Here is a 23,109-nt window from a genome sequence, read left to right as displayed (position 1 = left end):
ATGTCTGAATAGTATGATTAATTTTTAGATCTTGCATAGGAAGTTTAGAATTCTGTAAGGTAGGCTAAAATCAGCATATAAAAAGGTGTGAATGGTATACCATAGGCTAAAAATATAACAACATAAGCAAGATAGACTTTTGTGAATGCTTCAAGCTATATATCCAAACTTAAAGGACAAGAGTATACTAACTCTTAAAGTGCACTACGAAAGTTAAACACCGAATTGTAAGAGTTAGAATAACTTGTTAATGCTTAAACGGTTAGTTAACCTAAATATGGATAGAATAAAAATTTAGCAGAGGCTAATATGTACCTTAATGATACTGATCAAATGATGGATGAAGCAAATACTATTGCTACTGATGTAGTTAACGTACTAGGTTAATAAAACTAATAGATGAGAGGTATTTCTGGGACTACTACGAATATTGTATAAAATACAGGATAAGCAAATAAATTAGTATCTCATATGAAAAAAGTAGAAAAATTGGTAAACATAACTCTATGGAGTATAAGTGGTGCTTTAATATTAGTAGATGCACTTGGTTTTTATATTTTCCACCACAATAAAAAGTGACTTTGATAAGTAAATTATATAATAATATATCATATAATTTTTAGCAAAAATGCAGGATTTAGAATAAATTTAATCTAAAAGGCTCCAAAGAAAACTAGATAGATAAAAAGCATTATAGGAAATGGCTTAGTCTCCACCACCTTTACCCGCTCCAGAACCAAGAAGAGCTATTAAAAGGGTCGCAAGCAAGAAATTATTATTAGGTGATCTAGATATAACTAATCCTCTTAAAATTAAAATTCACTCATAAAATACTGCTAGAGAGTAAAATTTATCGGTTACTGATAAGCCAGACGTTGAGCTTCCTTAAGCTTCTAAAATTATATAAAAAATTATTCCTGAGTCCGAATTACTACTGCTTATAAAGCCAAAAATTCCATAAAATTTATAATATAAGAAATTTTACAGATAATTTTAACATTTAATCAATAGAAATCACTTATTTAATGCTTAGCGTATTAATGCTATTAACTAGATTATTAACTCAACTACTTTAAAGTTTAAAGAGTCTATTTTAATAATAGTAAGCAGATTGATTGTACTTAAAAGTTAAAATATGGAAATCAACAAATAAATGATAAAATAAAGATAAAATTAATTGCTTTTAACAATTATTAAATCCAATTTCAAAATATAAAGACTAAAGAAAAAACTTATCAATGCTCTTAATATAAGTAATATTGAAATATAATATGCAAACGTTTTTCTTCTTTTAAGACATATTTATAAAATTAATTAGATAAAAACCATACAAAATAGAGGTAGTTCTAATATATTTTATTAATGGAAAAATACAGTATCAAACAATCTAAATAATAATGAAATTGCCGTATAAATATGTAATGGTAAATATATGCAGTTTCTTTTCAATTTTATGTATCTTGCATTTAACGAAAAATAAATCGAAAATTGTGCCGATAATTTCTATATTTAATAGCTGTTGTGTTTAAATTTTACTCATCTTAAAAATAAAATAAATAGAAAAATGATGCTAAGAACTAAGCTATTGGGAAGTACATTAAATAATAAAACAGATATTAAATTCATCGAATCAGCAAATTCTCATCCTATTGAAGATTAAGATTTTTATAGGGATATTAATTACTATAAAGGTTTATATACTTAATATCAGACTAAATTATTTTCATTTTTCATTCCTTTAACTAACAAATTCAAATTTTCATAAATTATTTTGCATAGTTAAAAGTATCCGAATTCAATTTCTAATTTGCTCGTATAAAGCAGACTTTCAATTTTTCAAGTACCTGCAGTAAAAATATCATAAACTACAAATAAAATAGATACAAAATTGGTTTAATTTAATACAAAATAATATCTTTAGTAAATCAAAGAGCACAAATTGCTTCTTTCATGTTCGAACAAATTGTTTTATATCAATCATGAAAGATCAATTTTAGATTTAGAAAATTTGCCATCGGACTTGTAACGCCAAATTGAAAGATCTGATATTTAAGATGCAGTAACTATCCGTAGCAAATTGTACATAACTGCATAATGCTTCCACAATTGGTACTCAAAGCATCTAAAATAGCAATATTATATCCGAATCGAAACTGACTATTCCTAACGAAACCTTCTAAAAAGATATATCAGCAGGTTTGGTAAGGCCACACAGGTGCAAAAACTATGCAGTCAGAACATTATTTCAACTTTTTAAACGACCATAATATGCTAAAAATACTTCAAAACGCTATTTTAACTGTCAAAGCAGCTCTTGACAACCACCCAGCAGGTAAAAGCTGACAGATTTTTCAAACTGATTATCATGAGAAGGCAAATTTAGCACTGGAAGCGCCTAATCGATGCAGAAAAGCGCCGAAACTCTAATTTCACCGTCATTATATCACTTCTTCAAGAAATAACTCTCGTAAAACCCTTTTATTTGAACTGGAACGCCCTAACAACGATTTTCAGGGAATCGCGCGAAAAGGGAAATCTCTTAAGCCACAGAATCGCTGGGAAGGTGCAAAGGACCACTTTTGAGGCGCTGTCGACCGAACTGCGAAAGCGGAAATTGCTCAAAAAACTCTTCGCAAAAGCGGCCCAAAACTGGTGGAAATAGGAGTTTTACGAGCAAAATTAGCTGCCGAAAATCGCACTTTTGAGCCTTTCAAACGCCGTTTAAGCCGAAAATTCAGTGCTAAAAACGACGAAATCGTACGAGCAAAAACTGCGTTTTCGGGCCTTCAAAGCGCTAAAATAGTCGTTTTACGAGGCCTCGCTGATCGCGAGTTACCAGTTCGATTTTGAGTCTAAAAAGCTGGCCAAAACGTTCCAATTTGTGCGTTAAAAGAGCTAAAAATTGCAAAAGGCAAAATTTATTTAGGAGCGAAAAACGCAATTCAATTTCGCTTTGAACGTGTTTTTTGAGTGGAAAAATCGTACTTTTCTGGCTCAAAAAATCGCAAATCCGATCATTTTGGCTCAAATTTTGCAAAATTGGCGAAATCATTTAACGCTAATAAGAATTGTAGAAGTTAAATATAACAAATTTTCAATAATTCACAGTTTGAAGAAGTGGAAAAAATTGTATCGTATTTCACTTGTTTCAGATATAATAATGAATAAGCAGGATTTTGATTTAAAGGCAAAATGCTTGAATTTAATGAATTAGAAAGTGAAAGAGCAGCGGTCATTTAAGCAGAATAACTTGCTTAATTCTCTCGAAATAGCCGATAATTTTTACCTTAATTCTTTACGGAATTGGGCTGGTGGAAAGCGCGATTTAGTAGCAGACCAGCGGCTTTGGTAGGGTCGCAAGTTTGTTTTCTCGTTCCAAACTGAAGGCGACTTACAAGAAATATAACATGAATTATTGCAGTATCTGCAAGTGCATAGGTTGCAATACTAATTTAAAGCATTTGTAGCCTGGTACAGTAAGGTTGAGTGAGTGAAATTATCAGTCAGTTTTTGGTTAAGATGTTGTAAGATAAGGTCGTTTTCAGCCTGGAATAAGAATAAGCAAACAATCTCTGAAAGGGAAGATTACAAAAATAAATTAATGGTATATTATGTTATAATATTTAAAAATAGTTACAAGTATAAACCTGAAAATTAAAATATTTCCAGGAGTTATTAAAAAAGTTTTTAAATAAATTTATTAATTGAATTATATACTTATCTCGTTTTTAGATAATCTATATTTTTTAATATTAAGTCTTAACCTTATAAAAATATTGTATTCTGAGTTTTATTAGTCTTTAGAAACTACTTCCTAAAATGTTCGTTGTCTTGGCCGATTTGTATCATAGACAAGAATTTCTAGATTCATTAAACAGGGTCCCTAACAAAAAATGGTAGGCTGGTATTCCAAAATGTTTTGAAGGAATATCAATCAACGAAGCAAAAACTCTGTTTCATAAAAGTTTATCCAACTTATTAAGTCCTCCAGTAAAACTAACTGGTGAAACACCAGTTTATTGGAATTGGGCCACAGAAAGACCGGAGTGTTCAGGCCCTGAGACAGTTCGTAACTAGGGAGGCTGTGGATCCTGTTGGGCCTTCTCATCAGTTAACCAGCTATCAGATAATAGGTGTATATAAAAATTAGATAAAATACGTGTTTAACTATCTGAATAACATACAGTATCGTGTGACCCTATTAGTATGGGCTGCAATGGTGGTTAAATGTAAAATGTGTAACATCATCTTTTAGTGACAGGGACAGTAAAAGATTCATGTATTCCATACACTTCAGGTGTATCTGGAGATTCCGGAAAATGCCCTTCTAAATGTAAGGATGGATCTGAATAAGAATTTATAAAATCGGCTAAATCAGAAAATATTTGTACCGATTAAAATTCTATTAAAGTTGGTGTAACAAAAGGTGTTGTATAAACAAGCTTCCATATATATACTGACTTTATGTATTACATAAATGGAATTTATGAACATACCTAGGGTTACAAAGAAGGAAGCCATGCGGTTATGATTGTTGGCTATGGTGAAGAGAATAATACTCCTTATTGGATTGTTAAGAACTCATGGGGTAAAGATTTTGGAGAAAATGGATTCTTTAGAATAGTAAGAGGATAAGATGAATGTGGTATTGAGTACTCATGTTATTTAATAACACCATGAATGAATCATATTTTGACACATTTTAGATCAAAAATTAAATTTTAACTTGAATCTCAATAGTATTGGGCCTTTTAATATTAAATATAATTCCTTTTTCTAGCCAAGCTGAATAAAATTAAAGACTATAGATATGTATAAAGTGAATATCACTAATATAGAATTTAATAATATTATTGAACGAGTTATTGAAGTAAAAATTGTTATCAATAATTATAAATAATCTAATAATTAATGAATATTTTCAAAATTATTATAGTTATATTTACTTCATAGTAAAAATGATATCGATTATTTTTTAGTTAATTGATTATTTTAATCGAAACTACTTGATATAAGGCTTATATTTTCTAAATTACACTTATATACTAAATAAGTACAATCCTACAGTCCATTAAAGCTTGAATAGTATTTATTAACTTTTATATTGCGTAATATTAATGATATTAAAAATTTATCAGTACAGATTTTATGAATTTATGACCATTATATTTTTATAAATTATTAATTAAAAGATTTTAATCTAGGTAAATTTACAAAAATCTGATCAGGTATACTCAATAGCTATTACATGCGTAGTTATATCTTTTTTATTATTTATATTGAAAGATTGTCTTAACCTTCAAAGTTATGCAACTAACCATGTAATTTATTGTTTAAATAATCAATTTATATGGGTCGCTACAAAAATCCATTATCTAGGTTATAACAAATTTTTGTTCCGAATGCCATAATTTCAAATTTTTCGATTTTCAACGACTACTAACCTTTAGATTTATGGTAATATCAATTTCCCATCTTCAAAGTATAATTATAAATGGAGCTCCCCTTCAAAGACAACACACCGGTACTATTTTCTTACGAAACTAATGGATATCCTAGAGTTTTGTGGATGACACTTTTTTACTCGGCTACTGCAAATGCTTATGTTATGGCAACCGGTGTCGATTCAAACAAATGGGATGCGTTAGATATTAACTAAAATATTACAGCCAACTACGGCAGCCTGTGGAGGGTGAAGAATATGTACAGAATAAATGCAGAGGTTCAAAAATTAAGTAGGTAAGACTATGCTGATGTTTACGAGGAACTGTTCAAGAAGCACCCGATAGCATTCAGGCACTTCTTCTAGAATGTGGACAATGATAATTATGGAGTTTTCATGCTGGACTTCAAGCACATATGCAGGTATAACAAGAACTATGTATGCATTCCGCTGACAGTTGAGCTAAAATGAATGATAGTACTGGGGCTTCACTCGATTAGAACAATTGTATCTCTGCTTCTTCTGATAATCTGGTCATCCACGAGACCCTAGAGGCACTGGTCTAACCTGTCCACGCTTGAGTTCAAACCATCAGCCTTCAGAAGCTCAAAAATTTCGTGCACGAGGCAACTCTTTACTTTTTTCAAGTACGCCTTGACTGCTTCATTTAGGTCTTCGAATCCTTTCTCGCCACCCTCAAGGAGTCTCATATCAAGAACACCGTTTTCGTTCGTAGCTGCTGTTTTTAACGCACCTGTCACTAATTTGAACGCCGATAAAACGTCTTAAACGGTGACTTCTTTGCTAAGACGTAACTTAGCCTTAGCCTCAGCCAATCTAATTAAACTTAAAAGCTGCCTTGGAAGTGCTGACACCCGTCCACTGCGAAGATCGCTCCCACTGCGAAGCCTCAGATAACACTCTTATAGTTCCTAGCTAGCCGCATCACTGAGTTCTGGAGTGTGCATTTTTACATAACTAATATAACGCCTCAACAGGTCTACAGAGTAATGTCCGGTGTCCTAGTTTCCCTAAAAATATAAACTAAGCAAATGAGTAGCCAAATTAGCGTTTTTCTGCTGGTTCATTTGGTCATCTAAAAGCAAGAAAATTAAATCAAACCGGCTCAGTAATGTTGGTTCCAAGTTGATGTTCTAGACGACTGTTTTTCTCACATTGTATTTGCTATCGACTGGGTTTGCAGCAGCTAAAATCGATGTTCTAGCATTTAATGTTGCAATAATTCCAGCCTTAGCGATTGAAACTGTTTGCTGCTCCATACATTCATGTAAAACAGCTTTAACAGTAAAATTCAATTTGTCGAATTCATCCAATCCACAAAGACCTTAATCTGCGAGAACTAGAGCACCTTGCTCTAAATAGTACTCATTCTAATCATCTTTAGCTACCATTGCGGTTAAACCAACAGATGACGACCCCTTTCCAGAAGTATAAATTGATCGTGGTGTGATTTAGGTCATGAACTTGAGGAGTTAAGATTTAGCTTATCCTGGGTCACCTATTAGAAGGATATGGATATCTCCTCTATAATTTGCACCAGATTCGGATTTAGAAACTCCTGAAACTGCTTGAAGGAGTAGCGCGAGTTTGATATCATTGTATTCTTCACCATAAATAGATGGTGCCAGAGAGTTAATTATAAGTTTGAGTTTTTCGTCAGAATCCTTGTCAGTCTCTGGAATTATATTTTTAAGGTCATCTGGGATTTGTGAATTTTAGAAAGATTTAAGATCCCCTCGAAGTTGATCTTCAATGTCTTCGTCAGTACCTCCGTGTACTTTCTTGACTAATTAAATACTTAAAACTTCAATGAATGGCTTAAAAACGCTTCGTATAGTTTTATGTATCGAATTAAGACGCTCTCCACGAATCCTGTAAATTCCTACTAATTTCACGCGATCTCCTGATTTGACGTCTCCCAAAATGGTTTCGTCACCAACCATTGACACACTAACAGGGCATTCACCTGCTTCATCTGGATCTTCTTGAATACGAACCTATGCAACACTACAGAATTCGCTTAATCCTTGATCAAATGCCACGTTGGTGTTACCACAGATGCTACAGTTTGCAGGACGATGAACAGCACCTCTTTGGACAGAAAATGATGCAGTAGCACCACATTAACACGTGAATGATGCATGCGCTAATTGTGGAAGAGTTTATGATCTGCGTGTCACCATTCCTTGTATTTAAATTAACTTATCTGCATACTATGCTGACAAATTTCTTAAATTTGGATTTACTGGGGCATTAATTGGAGATATTCTAAGGTTATTAATGAATGCTAAATTATGTTTGTAAAGTAATGCTAAGTCTGCAGAGTTTATATTCTACGCTTCCTATTAGTATTATATTTATAAGGTAGTTTAAGCAACTGCGCGCAATGCAGCTTCCCCTATAACTGGTATTGTATCTGGATGGCAATTGACTATGTCCAATAAATCTTGGTTTGAGATATGTGCTAAGTCTATTGTGAAGAAGGGATATTTATCTTCCAGAAGATCCAAAATTCTTTCAGAATGATTACTAAAATATAATTCAAAAAGTTGCATTGTTTTTACTGGGTCAACAGTAATAAATGGAATTTAATTTTAAGTTGTTGATGTTTCGTTAAAAGGTAATTATGAGCCTGGAGTTTGTAGAGAATAGTTTGGTGGATGGGGTAACATTGATGCTGATTAAGATGGTGCTGTATTATGTGCAGAGTGAAGTGACTGCTTTGATGGAGTATGTACAGATGACATTTAAATTTTGTAGAAATAATATATATATAAATATTATATCCATATATAATTATCTGAAAATGATAGGAGTATTTAAAATTGTTTCATTTAATTATTAAACAAATAATGATTTTCAATAGGTTAAAGCTGTGTTTTAAGATAAAATTTTTGGGATTAAAGGTTATTTCAAACTAGAAAATACAGCTATATCATTAGATGAAGCTACCCTTTAGAAAACATCTTATTTTTTAAACAAAAAATCGAAATATACCTTTATTAAGTAAAATTTAACTGAGAATGATATAGCTGTTTATTTTAAATTAAACTGTCGCGATTTCACAGCTGAAAATTTTCTAGGTACAATTATTTAAGCTTAACTTATTCCAAATTAAACATATTAAGTAACACTATAAACACCTTTCAACCTTACACTTGATATTACTCTTTAAAATGCTTAAAATATAATATAGAAAAAGGCTTTTGCCCTGAAAATGGTAAATTCTGATTAGCTTACATTTTTGAACGAACCTTAATAAATATAGTTTGTTACACCATAAACAGCTCTTATTTTAGCAAAATTATGTAATTTTAACGCAACATTAGTTAATAATTGTTTAAAATTTGCTTAGTCTAACTATTAACATCCTATTTAAGCTTTACCAATAGGTGAGCCACCATAATTACAATTTCCAGTTGTATAAAGTTAAAATATTGACTTTGGCCCGTAAACTATGCGTTTAGTAGGAGATTTTTATATTGAAAATTGTATTGTTTGTGTGAAAAAAAATATTTTTGCTTGCACATTACCAAGAGTTAAATATGGTTATTTAGGACTTATTTAGAATATTACATAGATTCTAGGTCCATAAATAGCTTTTAATTAATAGGTAGTTATACTAATTCCACATGTTGTGTTATCTTCATTTATTTTTAGATTTTTAGGCAAGCTATTTGTGAAAGAAGGAGATATTGATTTTGATATTTTTGGTGCATTATAAATTAAACCCGTAGAGTTATTATTTTAAAAATAATTTAAAAAGCTTACTTTTGATTGTTTAATTATTGATGATATTATTGTAGTGGGTAAAATTATTTTAACATAGGAAAGTTTAATTTGAAAATATAGATATGATAATCTAGTACAAAATCACTTCATCATCCAGCCCGCAATACCACTTATTCCTGTAGCGACAACACCTAGAAAACCACAAACACTACTAGAAGCTAAAAATTTAGCTCTATTAGGAGGGATAATGACAATAACATTATCTGTTTAAATTGCAAAATCTATTGCTGAGGTAGATTAAGCATTATTATATAAATAATCCTATAAATTAGGCTGTATATCTAAAACAAGTTAATTAGAGAAAACCATTTTTTATTCAGGGCAAACTTATACGCAAAAACTTTCGTTCATATTCTCATAATCATTTTCTATGGAAGTACAGTCACACTGGCACTAAAAATCTGTAATAGCACATTATGATGTTTATTAAGGTTATGATATATAGCAAGGAAGCTAAGGTGCACACATCTGACTGATATCATTTGTTATTATAGAACATGTTTAAAATGAATCTTATGGAGTAACTTCAGTTTATTTAACAGAACAGTGTAAATTAGATGTTTATAGCGATCTAGATTATAATTCTTCGGCCGTTTGCATGAAAAATGAAATTTATTGCACAGACTTCTCGGCCTCCTAATGAACAGAAGCTACCTTGTCGACAACGGACATGGACTTCTCACAGTCTTAGCGGATAGAAGCTACCTTGTCGACAACGGACATGGACTTCTCACAGTCTTAGCGGATAGAAGCGTGAACAGAAGCTACCTTGTCGACAACGGACATGGACTTCTCACAGTCTTAGCGGATAGAAGCGTGAACAGAAGCTACCTTGTCGACAACGGACATGGACTTCTCACAGTCTTAGCGGATAGAAGCGTGAACAGAAGCTACCTTGTCGACAGCGGACATGGACTTCTCACAGTCTTAGCGGATAGAAGCTACCTTGTCGACAACGGACATGGACTTCTCACAGTCTTAGCGGATAGAAGCGTGAACAGAAGCTACCTTGTCGACAGCGGACATGGACTTCTCACAGTCTTAGCGGATAGAAGCTACCTTGTCGACAACGGACATGGACTTCTCACAGTCTTAGCGGATAGAAGCTACCTTGTCGACAACGGACATGGACTTCTCACAGTCTTGGCGGATAGAAGCTACCTTGTCGACAACGGACATGGACTTCTCACAGTCTTAGCGGATAGAAGCTACCTTGTCGACAACGGACATGGACTTCTCACAGTCTTGGCGGATAGAAGCTACCTTGTCGACAACGGACATGGACTTCTCACAGTCTTAGCGGATAGAAGCTACCTTGTCGACAACGGACATGGACTTCTCACAGTCTTAGCGGATAGAAGCTACCTTGTCGACAACGGACATGGACTTCTCACAGTCTTGGCGGATAGAAGCTACCTTGTCGACAACGGACATGGACTTCTCACAGTCTTAGCGGATAGAAGCGTGAACAGAAGCTACCTTGTCGACAGCGGACATGGACTTCTCACAGTCTTAGCGGATAGAAGCTACCTTGTCGACAACGGACATGGACTTCTCACAGTCTTGGCGGATAGAAGCTACCTTGTCGACAACGGACATGGACTTCTCACAGTCTTAGCGGATAGAAGCTACCTTGTCGACAACGGACATGGACTTCTCACAGTCTTGGCGGATAGAAGCTACCTTGTCGACAACGGACATGGACTTCTCACAGTCTTAGCGGATAGAAGCTACCTTGTCGACAACGGACATGGACTTCTCACAGTCTTGGCGGATAGAAGCTACCTTGTCGACAACGGACATGGACTTCTCACAGTCTTGGCGGATAGAAGCTACCTTGTCGACAACGGACATGGACTTCTCACAGTCTTGGCGGATAGAAGCTACCTTGTCGACAACGGACATGGACTTCTCACAGTCTTAGCGGATAGAAGCTACCTTGTCGACAACGGACATGGACTTCTCACAGTCTTAGCGGATAGAAGCTACCTTGTCGACAACGGACATGGACTTCTCACAGTCTTGGCGGATAGAAGCTACCTTGTCGACAACGGACATGGACTTCTCACAGTCTTGGCGGATCGAATTAGATCCTTATTGCATAACTACCTAAGTGTTTATTAAAGTATTAATTAGATCTAAATCGCGTATGTTAAGGTCATCTACCACCTTATTATTGTCATTCAAAAATACACCTTAACTCTCCATTTTATAAACTAAATTGAACGCAAAAAAGAAACAATTACCATACTAAAATAAGCAATAATAGTATTTTTATTTTTACAATTATTTAAATATATATATATTGAATTTCATATTGTAATATTTAATATATCTTAATTTGTCCCTTCCAATTATCGAAAATTTTATATATTATTATACAATTTTAAATACAATTCTCAATCTTCGGTCACCCACCCTTCCTCATCAATTTCCCATAGAAACTCTGCACCTTTCCCCGCAATTTTCTACCATTTCGTGCACGCCATTTCGCGCCCTTCAAAAATTCCTTTTTCAGCAGCAAAATCGTAGCTCGGATTCATCAAATTTACGAGCAATTCGACCTCCAAATCTGCCGCTTTTGCAGGCGCAAGGAGAGGCAGAAATTCCATTTTCACAACGAGATGGTTCACGTGAAAAAAATCATCTGCAATTAAAGTGATAAAGCAGCTTCCACGGAACTTTTTGTATTTAGAATCTGTTTTCATGTCTTTTAGCTGGTACTTGAAATGGTTGTCTTAAACCGGATACTTGCGCGTTCCGGTGCTGTCATAGATGAAATTGTGGCGTATGCGAGCAGCTTTTTCAGGCGGCGTGAGGGCGTCAATTTGCTCGTCAGAGTACGAATCAGGGTGGCATGCCGGGCCTTGTGGGCGAGAAATCGTATAATGCGGAGCGTGTGTTTGCAGAAAAAACGACGAAGGAAAGACTAGTGGGTCGATTTCCTGTTTTAGAAAGTCTAATGTGGCGTAGGTGTTTGAAAAAATAAAGGAAGTCGCTAGAAGCATTTTTGATTCTCATAATTATTTATTAAATATAACGTATAATAATACGGTAATATTTGGTAGAATAAAGGTTAAAAATGATTACTTGATTTGATCAAATAATTAAATTAGAAGAATGTTTGCATTTTATTTTAGATTAATTGGCGATTTTAGACTAATTCTATATATTATTTACCTATAACAATATGCGTGCGTTTTATATTGACTATTTAAGGGAAAATTTTATATTTTATTAGTCAATAGGATACTTAGCATTAGTTTAGTTAGAATAATTTAAGATACTACACCTTATAGTAGTAAGCAGTTTATATTTTTATTGAAATCCAGATTATATTAGTTTAAACCCCATTGCTAATTTTGTAAACTTAATTATTTACTAGAGAAAATTTAGATAAGTTAATGATTTTAAAATCTATGTTCAATAACATATTTTAAGAATATTCCATTAACATTTATATTATAATTTTATCTATTTTTAGAGATGCATGCAATATTCATAGTAAGTCTTACGAAGTTGATAATTATTATCGCGTATAAAATTGCGTAATTAACTACATTAATTTCATGTTTTTGAATATATTTAATGCATATATTGATAAATACTATATAGAACTCATAAGAAGTCTCAGCAGAACTTTCATAAAAAATCAATATCTTACATATTATATAAGACTATATCTTCTAGTTTTGTGCTTGCATAATATGTATTCAGTTGATTAGTTTTAAACTTATATCAAAAATAAGGACAATTACAATTAAAAAATTATTAACAAAATAGATTAAGTCCAGATCTTGCTATATAACCTCAAAATAAGGATATAAATGTTAATTTATATAAATATAGGGATTTTATTTTTTAAGTTTATTTTAATACAAAATTCGAAAACTTAGTAACCGAAATTAAATTAACCGTTAAAAATAAATGAATATATCCTATATTGAGTAAGTTATAAATTTAACTATCATTCTATTAGTTTATGTACTGTTAAACAAATTTAAATATATATTTAGCGATATCATAAGCATAAAATGAGAAGTATTGTAGAAAAATAAAATCCATGAATAATGTATTATATATTAATAATGATTAAATCTTGCTAGTAAATAGCCTATAATTTTTTATAGAAATAATAGAGTAATTATTGAAGTAAAATAATCTATAACCGTATTTGTTAACTAAGCATACAACTAAGCAATTAAAATTACAATAATCTAAAATAACATATATGTTATCTTATTATTAATTTTAACAATAAGTTAAACATAAAATCTATAGTTTTATATTATTTATACTTATTTTCATTTAAAAACATATTTATTTAAATAATAATATATGTAATTACGTTTTCCAAATTTGATAAGTACAAATAAATGCATCAATACTATAAAGATTTCAATTTATGTTTAATGGAATATTATAAATGAATTTCTTAAATGATAATATATATTAAAAAATATCATTAGCAGTTACTACGACAAAATAATGATTATACGTTATTTTTAATGATAATTATATAAATGTATGTAATATAATTTTATGAATGGAGGTACCTTATTATATTTATTAAAGACTTAATATTTACTGGAAACTTAAATTGTCTAAAAAGCCACTTCACTATAATGTTTATGCTGTTAGCTAATCTCTATCATAAGTAAGAATTTCTTGAATCATTAAATCGCATACCTTAGAAAAAATGGTAAGCTGCTATTCCTAAACGCTTCCAAGGAATGTCTTCTCTATAAGTAAAATCTCTTTTCAATTAAAATATCAATTAAATCCCTTCTCCAACTGTATTATTAACAGGAGAGACACCAGAAACCTGGAACTGGGCGACGGAAATGCCTTAGTGTTCAGGGCCTGATACAGTGCGTGACTAAGGAGGGTGTGGATCTTGCTGGGCTTTCTCAGCTGTAAACTAACTTGCTGATAATAGATGTATTAAAAAAATTGACTAGAACCGTGTTTAACTTTCTGAATAGTATGTAGTATCTTGTGACCCTATTGACGATGGATGTTTTGGTGGATACTCAAAAGTAGTTTAATATTATCTAATCAGTACAGGAACAGTCAAAGATACATGCGTACCATATACTTCAGGAGAATCAGAGAAATAGGGTAGGTGTCCTAAAAAATGTTCGGATAAAACTGAACTCCAGTTTATTAAAGCAAAAAAAACTTAAAATATTTGTAGTGGTTCAGAACGTATGAAAACTGCCGTTAGAAAAGGTATTGTTTAAACTGCTTTTACTGTTTATTCTGATTTTATGTATTACGACAGTGGAATTTATCAACATGTTTCTGGCAATGAAGAAGGTGGACATGCAGTGATGATAGTAGGTTATGGAGAAGAGAACGATGTGCCCTATTGGATAATTAAGAACTCATGGGGTAAAGATTTTGGAGAAAATGGATTTTTTAGAATATTGAGGGGATAAAATGAATGTGGTATAGAAGATTAATGTTATTTAATAACCCCATGAGCGAATACTTTTTTAATAATTAATTTAACATCACATTCTATAATATATTAATATCATTTTTAAATGTTTTATTTTATTTTAAATTATATATCTAAGTATATTAATAGTTTACTATGTTATATGCACCAACTTATAATTCAAAAATATCGAATAATTATAGTTTTTGGTTGTTAATTAATTAATCTATTGATATGGTCAATTATAGAGAAATACGCGGATTTATTTATATTAACATTGTTTATATAATGATCATAAAGATTAAAAGAAGCTTACAATAAAAGTACTATCTAATTAAATAAATAATGAGAACCTGTAAAAATCTAGCCATTATTATGAATTGTTTACGTATTCATTAAATATTAATTTAAATATCTATGACAAATATTATTCTAATTAATAATTAGAATTTGGAATAATATTCTAATTCTACATACAGTTTAAGGTTTACCTACTATGAAAATGGTCAAAAGACACGAAATGCATCAGAAAATGCTAATTCTAACCTTATAAAATCCACCTCTGCAGTATGGACAAGTTTCTTTCTCTTTTTCTGCCGCACAAATGCAGTCCCAATGGTATAAACTGCCGCAACAACTTGACAACGCAAACTAACCTTCTTCATCAATTTTAATTAATTTTACATCAACTTCATCTAAACATACTGCACATAGGTAATTTTTTCTATTCCTAGCCTTTTCGAGCACCTCATAACCTTTTACACTTCTCATTTTCATTATTTCTTCAAATAGTCGATCTGTCTCATCAGCATCATTCTTGGCACGTAAATACTCTATTTCTAGCTGTGAATGAATCTCGCTTGTTAGTCGCTCTGAAGCGTTAATAACTTCGTTTACACTGGCTGCAAACACACCACTTTTGATAATTTTACGAGCATTCCTCTTTTTTCGCCCTAAAAATGCGCGAATTGATTTTTGAATATAAACTGTGCATAGTTTTACCGAGAATTTCTACAAAGTCTCCGATATCTAAAAGTAGACTTCTTACTTACAACATGGACATACTCTAGTTTTTGTCGCTTCGATACATTTTTTATGGTAAAAATGACCACAGGAAGCGATAAGTACATCTGATCTACCCAAAACGTCAAAGCAGATAATGCAAGTATTCTCCTACCTGATAATAGCTTTTCGCTCTAACTGACGCCAAAGAATATCTGCAGGATATGATTTTATCTGGATATTTAGGACAGACTATAATTGGCGTTTAGTCTCGATTTCTTTTATTTATTCGAGTTTCGTAAATGTTGGTTTAGGTGGGGCTTTAATTTAATATTTTTCCATAGCTAATTTTTGGAATTTCATGACATCCCTAGTAATATTCGATGTTGCTTTTGCAATTAGTTTTTTAGCATTGTATGACATTTCGTTAGTATTGTAAAAAAATTTATATTAGTATTATTTATATATAATATTGAATCTCATTATAATGACATTTGAATGTTCAGATTAAATAAGAACTGTTGTGAAAAGAATTAATAAGCTAGAGCTTCCATTTTTAGGGTGTGAAACTGTTGGTGATGTAATATAAAGATTGACAGTTAATACAGCATCTGATATTACCATGCTAGTAGATGGTTAGATAGTGAATAATAAAACTAAGTTAGTAAATGGTTAATTAGCTACGATTTGTTCAAAGGCATATTATTATGCTGAATTTTTGAATAAATTTTCATCCCATGAAAATCTTTAAGATATTAATTATTTTAAAGATATGATAGTTAAAATTATATTGGAGTCTTGTATTAAGAAAGGGGAGAAAATTGATTTAATTAATGAGATCAAGCAAGAAGATAATAATTTCCTTAATCTATCTGCAAAGTTTGACGATGTGACATTAAAATATTCGGAAATATTTTCAGAAGATGTGCAATTTGAAAAAATATAATCAAAGCTTTTACTCAAGAGAAAAATATAACAAATATAGCAAAAACAATGTAATTTAGATAAATATTAAATTAACGATCTATTTTAAAATATAAAGTGATATTCAAAGTGAATAATTAAATCACTGCACACTTATTCCTGCTTCTTTAGCTAATAACATACCGGCCTCATTTAACTACTTACTAAGCTCTTCGCCAAATAATTCCTAGAATATGCTATCGGTTATAGAACAGAAATCTCTCATATATGTTTTCTCAGCTTTATTTACAGATAGTACTTCCCCAACATTTGCATCATCAATTTGAGTCTATAAAAATTCATCTCTTTCTTTGATTAAGGGATCTTTAAATTCCTTTGTAATAGATGGCAATATCAATTATTTACCATTGATCGTGGTTGACATTGATCTCATACCTGATTCGTCAAAAGATATGTAAGAAGTCTAAGGAATTGGTATAGGTGGATCTTTCTCCTTCTTAGTAATCGTCCTTTTTAAAACCTTGGATTGTGGTTTAGGTGCTTTAATTTTATCCTTCTACAAATCTACAGATTAGCTTTAACTATTAGATAATTACTCTTCTTAACCTTTTAATGACTGGCTTTATGTATCTTAGGCATCTTCCAATTCAGCCAATTTAACTTAAGACCCTACAGTTTCGTAATTAGAAAAATCATCTAGTTCTTATTCTTAATACTACCTACTGTTTCTCATACTTCCACTCTTTCTAGCAGTTCTTGGTCTAGTTGTTATACTTGTACTAACCTCAGGGGCTGTATCCGCCATTCCTGCGCCACTGGAACCCACCTAACTATCAAAATACCTAGGATTTTCAATAACAATTCTCTCAACAAGTAAGTCAACAATTTACTTCCTCGTTTCTTCATCCAGTTCCATAACATCATCATAGTATTTTTGTTCTTCTTATTAACTAATGTACTTCATATAATCCATTTAGTCGCTAGTCACGCCTTCATCTTCCATTTATTAATTAACACCTCTAACAATTTCTTCGTAAGTTTTGGGATTATTACCTTTTTATTCACTTAATTCACGTAACTGCTTCAATGCTTAATAATCTCCATTCATGGCTTTTTAAGCTAATTTCTGGGCTAATATTCGCTGTTAAAGCTAAGATTAATCAATACTGTGTGTGTATTAAACCTCGTTTTGAGATTTTGCGAGCCTAGATTAAACCCCAGTTTCACCTTAATATTCATTAGCGCCAATAACAGCCTCTCTATTAATCTAAACAAAGTTTCTATCAAAATGAACTATCTCTCCTCTAATTTTATGTTATTGATAAGCACTCTCATAATCATTTTAAGCCAATTTCTGAAGAGATTATTCCGATTCTGTTACATATTTGTCATATTTGGAAGCTATATGTGAAAACTTAGGGTCAGACTAATCAGTTTTAGGAATCTATGAATTTTTTAAAGTTTGTTTTAATGCTTATGACTCTAAAGCGAATTATGAAAGTGTAAGTTTGTGCTGATCTTCATATTTTTTAGGAGAACGAGGTAGATTTGATTCAATAGGAATATATTCACGAGGAGGCCTAACACCTGAAAGATTAACTTTATCTGGGGAGTTTGGAGGTGATGTTTCTCTGTTAATTAGAGGCTATTTTGCTGGGATCTCTGTTATAGAATTATTTATAGACTCATTATGCGAAAGTAAATTTTAGTTAATTGATATATCCTAAAGAAGTGAAGAATTTCTGTTTGGATTGTCATTTTAGAAATTATTACCATTATTAGATTAGATATTATCAGTTTAATTTATACTATGATTTAAAAGGTGTTAAGGTGTTGGCTCTTATAAATTAAATGAGTGCTAACTTATATCATGATCCTTATGATAACCAAATCCTGAAACATTTACTGCTCTATATGCATCATATAAAATTTCAATCCACTAGTTTTAGAATCCTGTTTTTTTTCTTATGACGCTTCTGAGTGAAACAAGCTCATTAAGTAATTACATTTATTACTTATGTGATAATTATTATTCTGGAATTTATACAATGTCAAATTGGAAATCATCAGTTTTTGACTAGAGAGCTAATTACTTTATTTACTCAATAATTTATGTAATTTCAGATTCTAACGAATCTAAGTGTTCCGAATTAAGCTATTTATTCGTATTAAGAGGTATATCTGAAAGAATACCTATGTGTGTTCCAGGTATACGATATGGCTAAATTGATGCTGGAATGTCAAATATAATAATATCCTCTCGTTTAAATTAATTAGGCTTAATTCGAAATTTTTTATTCATTTATGAGTCTTCAATACTAGATTATGTGAGCTATTAATATTTGATTTTCAAATAATAAAACTTCATTTTGGAAATTGGAGCGGTAATTTTTAAATAATATTTTAATTAATAATGTGAATTAAAATATTTACTTCAAATGATCAATATATAAATATTATGTATTAAAGTTTATTAATTAGTTGACGTTAATAACTAACTTTTTATATAAATGTATAATACTACGTATAATTATTCCGCTCATTCCAAATTTCCCTCCACTTAAATGTCAGAAGTTGATCAATCTCGTCTTACTAACTTATAAGGCCGTCTTTCAATGCTTCGCTCTGACTTAGAAACTCGTAGAAATCAGAAATATGATACTCTTATGGGTCGTATTACCGAGCTTACTGCAGTTGTCACTGAAGCAGATGCTTATAACCAATAGCAATTCAAAACTCTTAATGAGCGTTTAAACCAGTTGAGCAAGGATATAGATAGAGAATCCAAGTCTTTGCAAGAAGTTTTCGAAGCTAAGTCGTATGAGCTTGAATCAGTTCGTGGTAACCTTTAATAAGAAATTCGTAATATGGAGGAATAGCGTGCTGAAATGGGTCGCGATCTTATCAAAGCTTTTGAAGCCCGTTCTGGAGCTGCTAAAGAAGAAGTTGCATAAGAAGGATTCATCAGAAATGACTAGTGCAATTCTAGGCAGGATATTTTTGATCAGGATCTTCCCAGATTAAAAACCGGCATGACTTAAGAAAGAGAATAGACTAAATTTTAATTGGCTGAAATCGATAATAAAGTTAAGTAAGTTATGAGCACTCTCAACTAAATGTTGTACCAGGAAAAATAAGTTCGTGTTAAATGGTAAACAGACCTCTAAGGCATGATTGTTGAAATTGATAAGAGATTAAATGCTGAGCTTCTTAAAGAAAAGAGAGAACGTGAAGCTGCTGAAAAACAACTTGTTAATCTTTTAGAACAGGCTACTCAAAGCTATCTTCAGTTTGATGAAGATAAATTGTGAAATACTTAAATCACTTGTTTGCTTATTATACTTAGATTGATAACTCATGTATGAAAGATTCTCCAATTTTCAACATATTTTACATTTTCATATATTCATTAATTTCTTTAATGATATTATTTAATTTTTCGCCTTATACTTACATGAGCTTTTACAACTAAATAGCAATCAACTGTTTAGACTTCAATTCTTAAATTTTTTACTATCTTCCTTTCTTGGTAATGTTTTATTAACAATCTGTAAGCCTTTATATAAATTCTTATAACTATTCATAATTGAAGCTAGACGTATCAGGTTAAAGACAGTCTAAAATGTCTGATCCTTGAGAATTTATAATTTTAAGTGGACTAAAATCCCATAATGGATTTAAAGATTTTTATGGTGTTTACTATTTTTATTAAAGCTATTTAGATATTTTTTAATAAACTGTGAAACATGTGTTCTCGTCACTAAAAACGATATCTATTGATTCCTCATTATCTGCCATTTTTAAAGTAAATTTTTCAAAATCAAAAACAGCATCCAATAGATCTTTAATGACAAAGCTATAGTTTTTAACACCACAGCTTACCTATACTAATGTCTGATCAACATTAAGTATACCTGAGTCACCCCAACTAGAGCTTTAAAACAACATTTTAACATAAACAAAAATCTTAGTATAAATACTAATATAATCAAACTCACATGAATTTTTCTAATTTATTTTTACATCCAGGACAAGAATATGTGTCAATATCTTTTTCATATAACCCAAAGTTGCAGCTAAAACAAACGAACTCAGGGTCTTCGATTCTTGTTTACTAAATTGGATTATAAGGAAGAAATTCGTTGTCTTGTTCTTTCTTTTAAGATAACGAAATCGGCAATTTACGAGTAAATATTCGAGTCGTTTAAGTGAATATATTCTTCACAGGATATTCAATAGCGTATAAAGTAATATTATCCTATTAAATTATAAAATGAATAGGATAGATATGATTAGCTATGAGAGACCCATTCCAATCCTCGTATATAATATGAGATTTTTCACATTTAAAACATTCTAGTTGATGCATTTCTTTATTTTAGGTATTAAATATAAGTAAATTACCATTACTTGTAATTACAACTAGATAATTTAATATTAATTATGCTTCACAAATATAAAATTCGCTTATTTCAATTGACATTCTTAAAATATTATTTTCATAGTTCATAACATCCCCATGTTCTATTTTATAAACAACTCCATCAGCCCAAATAGTGTTATTGCTAAAACAAATAGTATTATTTTAAAGTGATGTTGGGAAATTATGTATTTCAATGGATTGATCATTGTTAATAATAACTCCTTAAGTAGTTACACCTAAATTTTCATTTGTAAGATAAACATCATCATTAAATACGAATACCTCTAATTTTGTAGATTGCTAAAAAACAAAATTATTAATAATATAATATCCATTTTTTGTATTGATAAATATCTAAGGGTGAGGTTGGGTAATTTTTTATGTGTGAGCAACTCTTATAAAAATTGGAACAATGTTTGATGGAATTGGAAATTCAATGATTTCCATAGTTTTTAGTGTTACGAGGTAAATTTGTTAGTGTATACATGCATAGTAATCATGTGTAAAATAATAATATTATGGGGATAAATATATTGGCCCGAATCTAAATTCATCCATCTAGGGAGTGGAACTTGCAATTATTAAGCTTGACTTATTTATATATAAACTGAATAATATTGTTTTTATTATATTTTAATAATTTATGATTTATATAAGTATTATATAATTTAGTAATATAGATGAATTTTCCTTCCGCAAATTCATGGCTCAGGAAGTTGATGAGTATTTAAAGGCTATTACTACATGTAAAGGTGTAGAAGGAGTTGTTATTATTACCAAAGATGGGTTTCCTATCCGTACATCACTTGATGAAGAACTAGCATCATTGTATGCTGGTATCTTTTCACATTTAACAATGAAAGCTGATAAAGCTCTTATTAAAGCACTTGATAGTGCTGATGAGTTACGCCTTATACGCTTACGCTCTAAAAAACATGAAATTCTAATTGCTCCTGATAAAGAATATATCATGATCATCATTTAGATCCCTCAGGTTGATTGATTATATTTGATTGTGCGATATATATTTATAGAGTTTAAAAATTTCATCAATCAAAATCCCATACGCTCTGCTTATGATATTTTCATATCGCAAAGATTTTCTTCATGCTTTTCATTCATAGCTAATTATTCACCAAGAACTACTGATACTTATTCTAGTTAAGTTCTAGCATTAATAACTTTTACCTTACCGCTGTCTATTTCTGCTTATAAGGCTCTAATTTTATTTTTAAGATAGTGATGTTTATCTATAATTGTTTATTATTTAATAGATTCGTCAACTTTATGTTAATAATTTCTTTTTAATTTGCCCATAAATTAGCTAGGTGTTTCGGCCATACAGGTCATATTTGTCATTGAAGTCTCTTAACTAATTAAATTACCATTTTCATCAACTCTTGTTCTTCTTTATTTCCTGTGTCTCTATAAAGCGTGTAACAGATCTGGTTCATATTTTGCTAGTAATTGTACTAAAAGTTATTCTTCAGTTAACTTTTATGGATTGAGTGTCTTAGTAAAATCAGGATGCAATTCGTTATTTTTCTTCAAGTGCTTTATTTTTGATGCATTAAATACTTAGTTATATAAATTCTAGACTGAAGTTGATTTAATAACTACGTTTGATTTATCTAACTGAGAAGTCTGTGGTGTTTATCCATCTAATGAAACTATTGGAGCATTGGAATTATATGAATTTAATTTATCATTAATTTTCTCTAATTATTCTTAAGCATTTATATAAATTTATTTCGTTGGTGTACTAATAAGTACTTCATTTTGAGCAGAAAGAATACTAACTTCGTCATGTTTTTCAAATGATTAATAACTATCCAAAATTACTGGTGTCATGTTATCTGACTTATTATTCGAAAACGAACCCTCCTATTCTGTACCAGAAAAATTAGTAAGAGCATATCCTTGCATCTGTACATTAGTTCTCATACCTGAGATATAGTAATTGGAACAGTAATTTTTAACAAATTTTGGTAAATTTTTTCTTAATTATCCTGTATGATTACTAAAAGAATTTGCTGACATTTGAAATTTTTATATTAATTC

General features: G+C 30.9%; 17 protein-coding genes across 17 annotated transcripts; 9 read left to right on the top strand and 8 right to left on the bottom strand. All coding sequences in view use genetic code 6, as the record gives it.

The window, feature by feature from the left end:
• Positions 1 to 579, top strand: SS50377_22451 (SNARE protein; the record flags this gene model as incomplete). Its single annotated transcript, XM_067906341.1, has 1 exon — positions 1 to 579. The coding sequence occupies one exon, from the start codon at positions 1 to 3 to the stop codon at positions 577 to 579; it is 579 nt and encodes a 192-aa protein (XP_067765609.1).
• A 49-nt stretch (positions 580 to 628) lies between these two features.
• SS50377_22450 (uncharacterized protein) lies at positions 629 to 3,490 on the top strand (the record flags this gene model as incomplete). Its single annotated transcript, XM_067906340.1, has 1 exon — positions 629 to 3,490. One exon carries the CDS (start codon positions 629 to 631, stop codon positions 3,488 to 3,490), a length of 2,862 nt encoding a protein of 953 aa, XP_067765608.1.
• Positions 3,491 to 3,819: 329 nt separating this feature from the next.
• Positions 3,820 to 4,680, top strand: SS50377_22449 (Cathepsin B; the record flags this gene model as incomplete). Its single annotated transcript, XM_067906339.1, has 1 exon — positions 3,820 to 4,680. The coding sequence occupies one exon, from the start codon at positions 3,820 to 3,822 to the stop codon at positions 4,678 to 4,680; it is 861 nt and encodes a 286-aa protein (XP_067765607.1).
• Positions 4,681 to 5,494: 814 nt separating this feature from the next.
• SS50377_22448 (uncharacterized protein) lies at positions 5,495 to 5,914 on the top strand (the record flags this gene model as incomplete). Its single annotated transcript, XM_067906338.1, has 1 exon — positions 5,495 to 5,914. The coding sequence occupies one exon, from the start codon at positions 5,495 to 5,497 to the stop codon at positions 5,912 to 5,914; it is 420 nt and encodes a 139-aa protein (XP_067765606.1).
• Positions 5,915 to 5,931: 17 nt separating this feature from the next.
• Positions 5,932 to 8,211, bottom strand: SS50377_22447 (DNA replication licensing factor MCM4; the record flags this gene model as incomplete). Its single annotated transcript, XM_067906337.1, has 1 exon — positions 5,932 to 8,211. One exon carries the CDS (start codon positions 8,209 to 8,211, stop codon positions 5,932 to 5,934), a length of 2,280 nt encoding a protein of 759 aa, XP_067765605.1.
• Positions 8,212 to 8,270: 59 nt separating this feature from the next.
• SS50377_22446 (uncharacterized protein) lies at positions 8,271 to 9,308 on the top strand (the record flags this gene model as incomplete). The annotated part of the gene is made up of 1 exon (XM_067906336.1): positions 8,271 to 9,308. The coding sequence occupies one exon, from the start codon at positions 8,271 to 8,273 to the stop codon at positions 9,306 to 9,308; it is 1,038 nt and encodes a 345-aa protein (XP_067765604.1).
• A 29-nt stretch (positions 9,309 to 9,337) lies between these two features.
• Positions 9,338 to 11,464, bottom strand: SS50377_22445 (uncharacterized protein; the record flags this gene model as incomplete). The annotated part of the gene is made up of 1 exon (XM_067906335.1): positions 9,338 to 11,464. One exon carries the CDS (start codon positions 11,462 to 11,464, stop codon positions 9,338 to 9,340), a length of 2,127 nt encoding a protein of 708 aa, XP_067765603.1.
• Positions 11,465 to 11,655: 191 nt separating this feature from the next.
• On the bottom strand, positions 11,656 to 12,264 carry SS50377_22444 (uncharacterized protein; the record flags this gene model as incomplete). The annotated part of the gene is made up of 1 exon (XM_067906334.1): positions 11,656 to 12,264. One exon carries the CDS (start codon positions 12,262 to 12,264, stop codon positions 11,656 to 11,658), a length of 609 nt encoding a protein of 202 aa, XP_067765602.1.
• A 1,617-nt stretch (positions 12,265 to 13,881) lies between these two features.
• SS50377_22443 (Cathepsin B) lies at positions 13,882 to 14,742 on the top strand (the record flags this gene model as incomplete). Its single annotated transcript, XM_067906333.1, has 1 exon — positions 13,882 to 14,742. The coding sequence occupies one exon, from the start codon at positions 13,882 to 13,884 to the stop codon at positions 14,740 to 14,742; it is 861 nt and encodes a 286-aa protein (XP_067765601.1).
• Positions 14,743 to 15,224: 482 nt separating this feature from the next.
• On the bottom strand, positions 15,225 to 16,124 carry SS50377_22442 (RING-like zinc finger domain-containing protein; the record flags this gene model as incomplete). The annotated part of the gene is made up of 1 exon (XM_067906332.1): positions 15,225 to 16,124. The coding sequence occupies one exon, from the start codon at positions 16,122 to 16,124 to the stop codon at positions 15,225 to 15,227; it is 900 nt and encodes a 299-aa protein (XP_067765600.1).
• Positions 16,125 to 16,188: 64 nt separating this feature from the next.
• Positions 16,189 to 16,746, top strand: SS50377_22441 (uncharacterized protein; the record flags this gene model as incomplete). Its single annotated transcript, XM_067906331.1, has 1 exon — positions 16,189 to 16,746. One exon carries the CDS (start codon positions 16,189 to 16,191, stop codon positions 16,744 to 16,746), a length of 558 nt encoding a protein of 185 aa, XP_067765599.1.
• A 21-nt stretch (positions 16,747 to 16,767) lies between these two features.
• SS50377_22440 (uncharacterized protein) lies at positions 16,768 to 18,993 on the bottom strand (the record flags this gene model as incomplete). Its single annotated transcript, XM_067906330.1, has 1 exon — positions 16,768 to 18,993. The coding sequence occupies one exon, from the start codon at positions 18,991 to 18,993 to the stop codon at positions 16,768 to 16,770; it is 2,226 nt and encodes a 741-aa protein (XP_067765598.1).
• A 196-nt stretch (positions 18,994 to 19,189) lies between these two features.
• SS50377_22439 (uncharacterized protein) lies at positions 19,190 to 19,936 on the top strand (the record flags this gene model as incomplete). Its single annotated transcript, XM_067906329.1, has 1 exon — positions 19,190 to 19,936. The coding sequence occupies one exon, from the start codon at positions 19,190 to 19,192 to the stop codon at positions 19,934 to 19,936; it is 747 nt and encodes a 248-aa protein (XP_067765597.1).
• A 10-nt stretch (positions 19,937 to 19,946) lies between these two features.
• On the bottom strand, positions 19,947 to 20,573 carry SS50377_22438 (uncharacterized protein; the record flags this gene model as incomplete). Its single annotated transcript, XM_067906328.1, has 1 exon — positions 19,947 to 20,573. One exon carries the CDS (start codon positions 20,571 to 20,573, stop codon positions 19,947 to 19,949), a length of 627 nt encoding a protein of 208 aa, XP_067765596.1.
• A 46-nt stretch (positions 20,574 to 20,619) lies between these two features.
• Positions 20,620 to 21,606, bottom strand: SS50377_22437 (uncharacterized protein; the record flags this gene model as incomplete). Its single annotated transcript, XM_067906327.1, has 1 exon — positions 20,620 to 21,606. One exon carries the CDS (start codon positions 21,604 to 21,606, stop codon positions 20,620 to 20,622), a length of 987 nt encoding a protein of 328 aa, XP_067765595.1.
• Positions 21,607 to 21,751: 145 nt separating this feature from the next.
• Positions 21,752 to 22,051, top strand: SS50377_22436 (Roadblock-related dynein light chain; the record flags this gene model as incomplete). The annotated part of the gene is made up of 1 exon (XM_067906326.1): positions 21,752 to 22,051. One exon carries the CDS (start codon positions 21,752 to 21,754, stop codon positions 22,049 to 22,051), a length of 300 nt encoding a protein of 99 aa, XP_067765594.1.
• A 50-nt stretch (positions 22,052 to 22,101) lies between these two features.
• Positions 22,102 to 23,088, bottom strand: SS50377_22435 (uncharacterized protein; the record flags this gene model as incomplete). The annotated part of the gene is made up of 1 exon (XM_067906325.1): positions 22,102 to 23,088. One exon carries the CDS (start codon positions 23,086 to 23,088, stop codon positions 22,102 to 22,104), a length of 987 nt encoding a protein of 328 aa, XP_067765593.1.
• Between the last annotated feature and the right edge of the window lie 21 nt (positions 23,089 to 23,109).

The sequence above is a fragment of the Spironucleus salmonicida genome, chromosome 3 (assembly GCF_000497125.1).
Source record: "Spironucleus salmonicida strain ATCC 50377 chromosome 3, whole genome shotgun sequence".
Lineage (NCBI taxonomy): Eukaryota > Fornicata > Diplomonadida > Hexamitidae > Spironucleus > Spironucleus salmonicida.
This window is presented reverse-complemented; position numbering and strand designations above follow the sequence as displayed.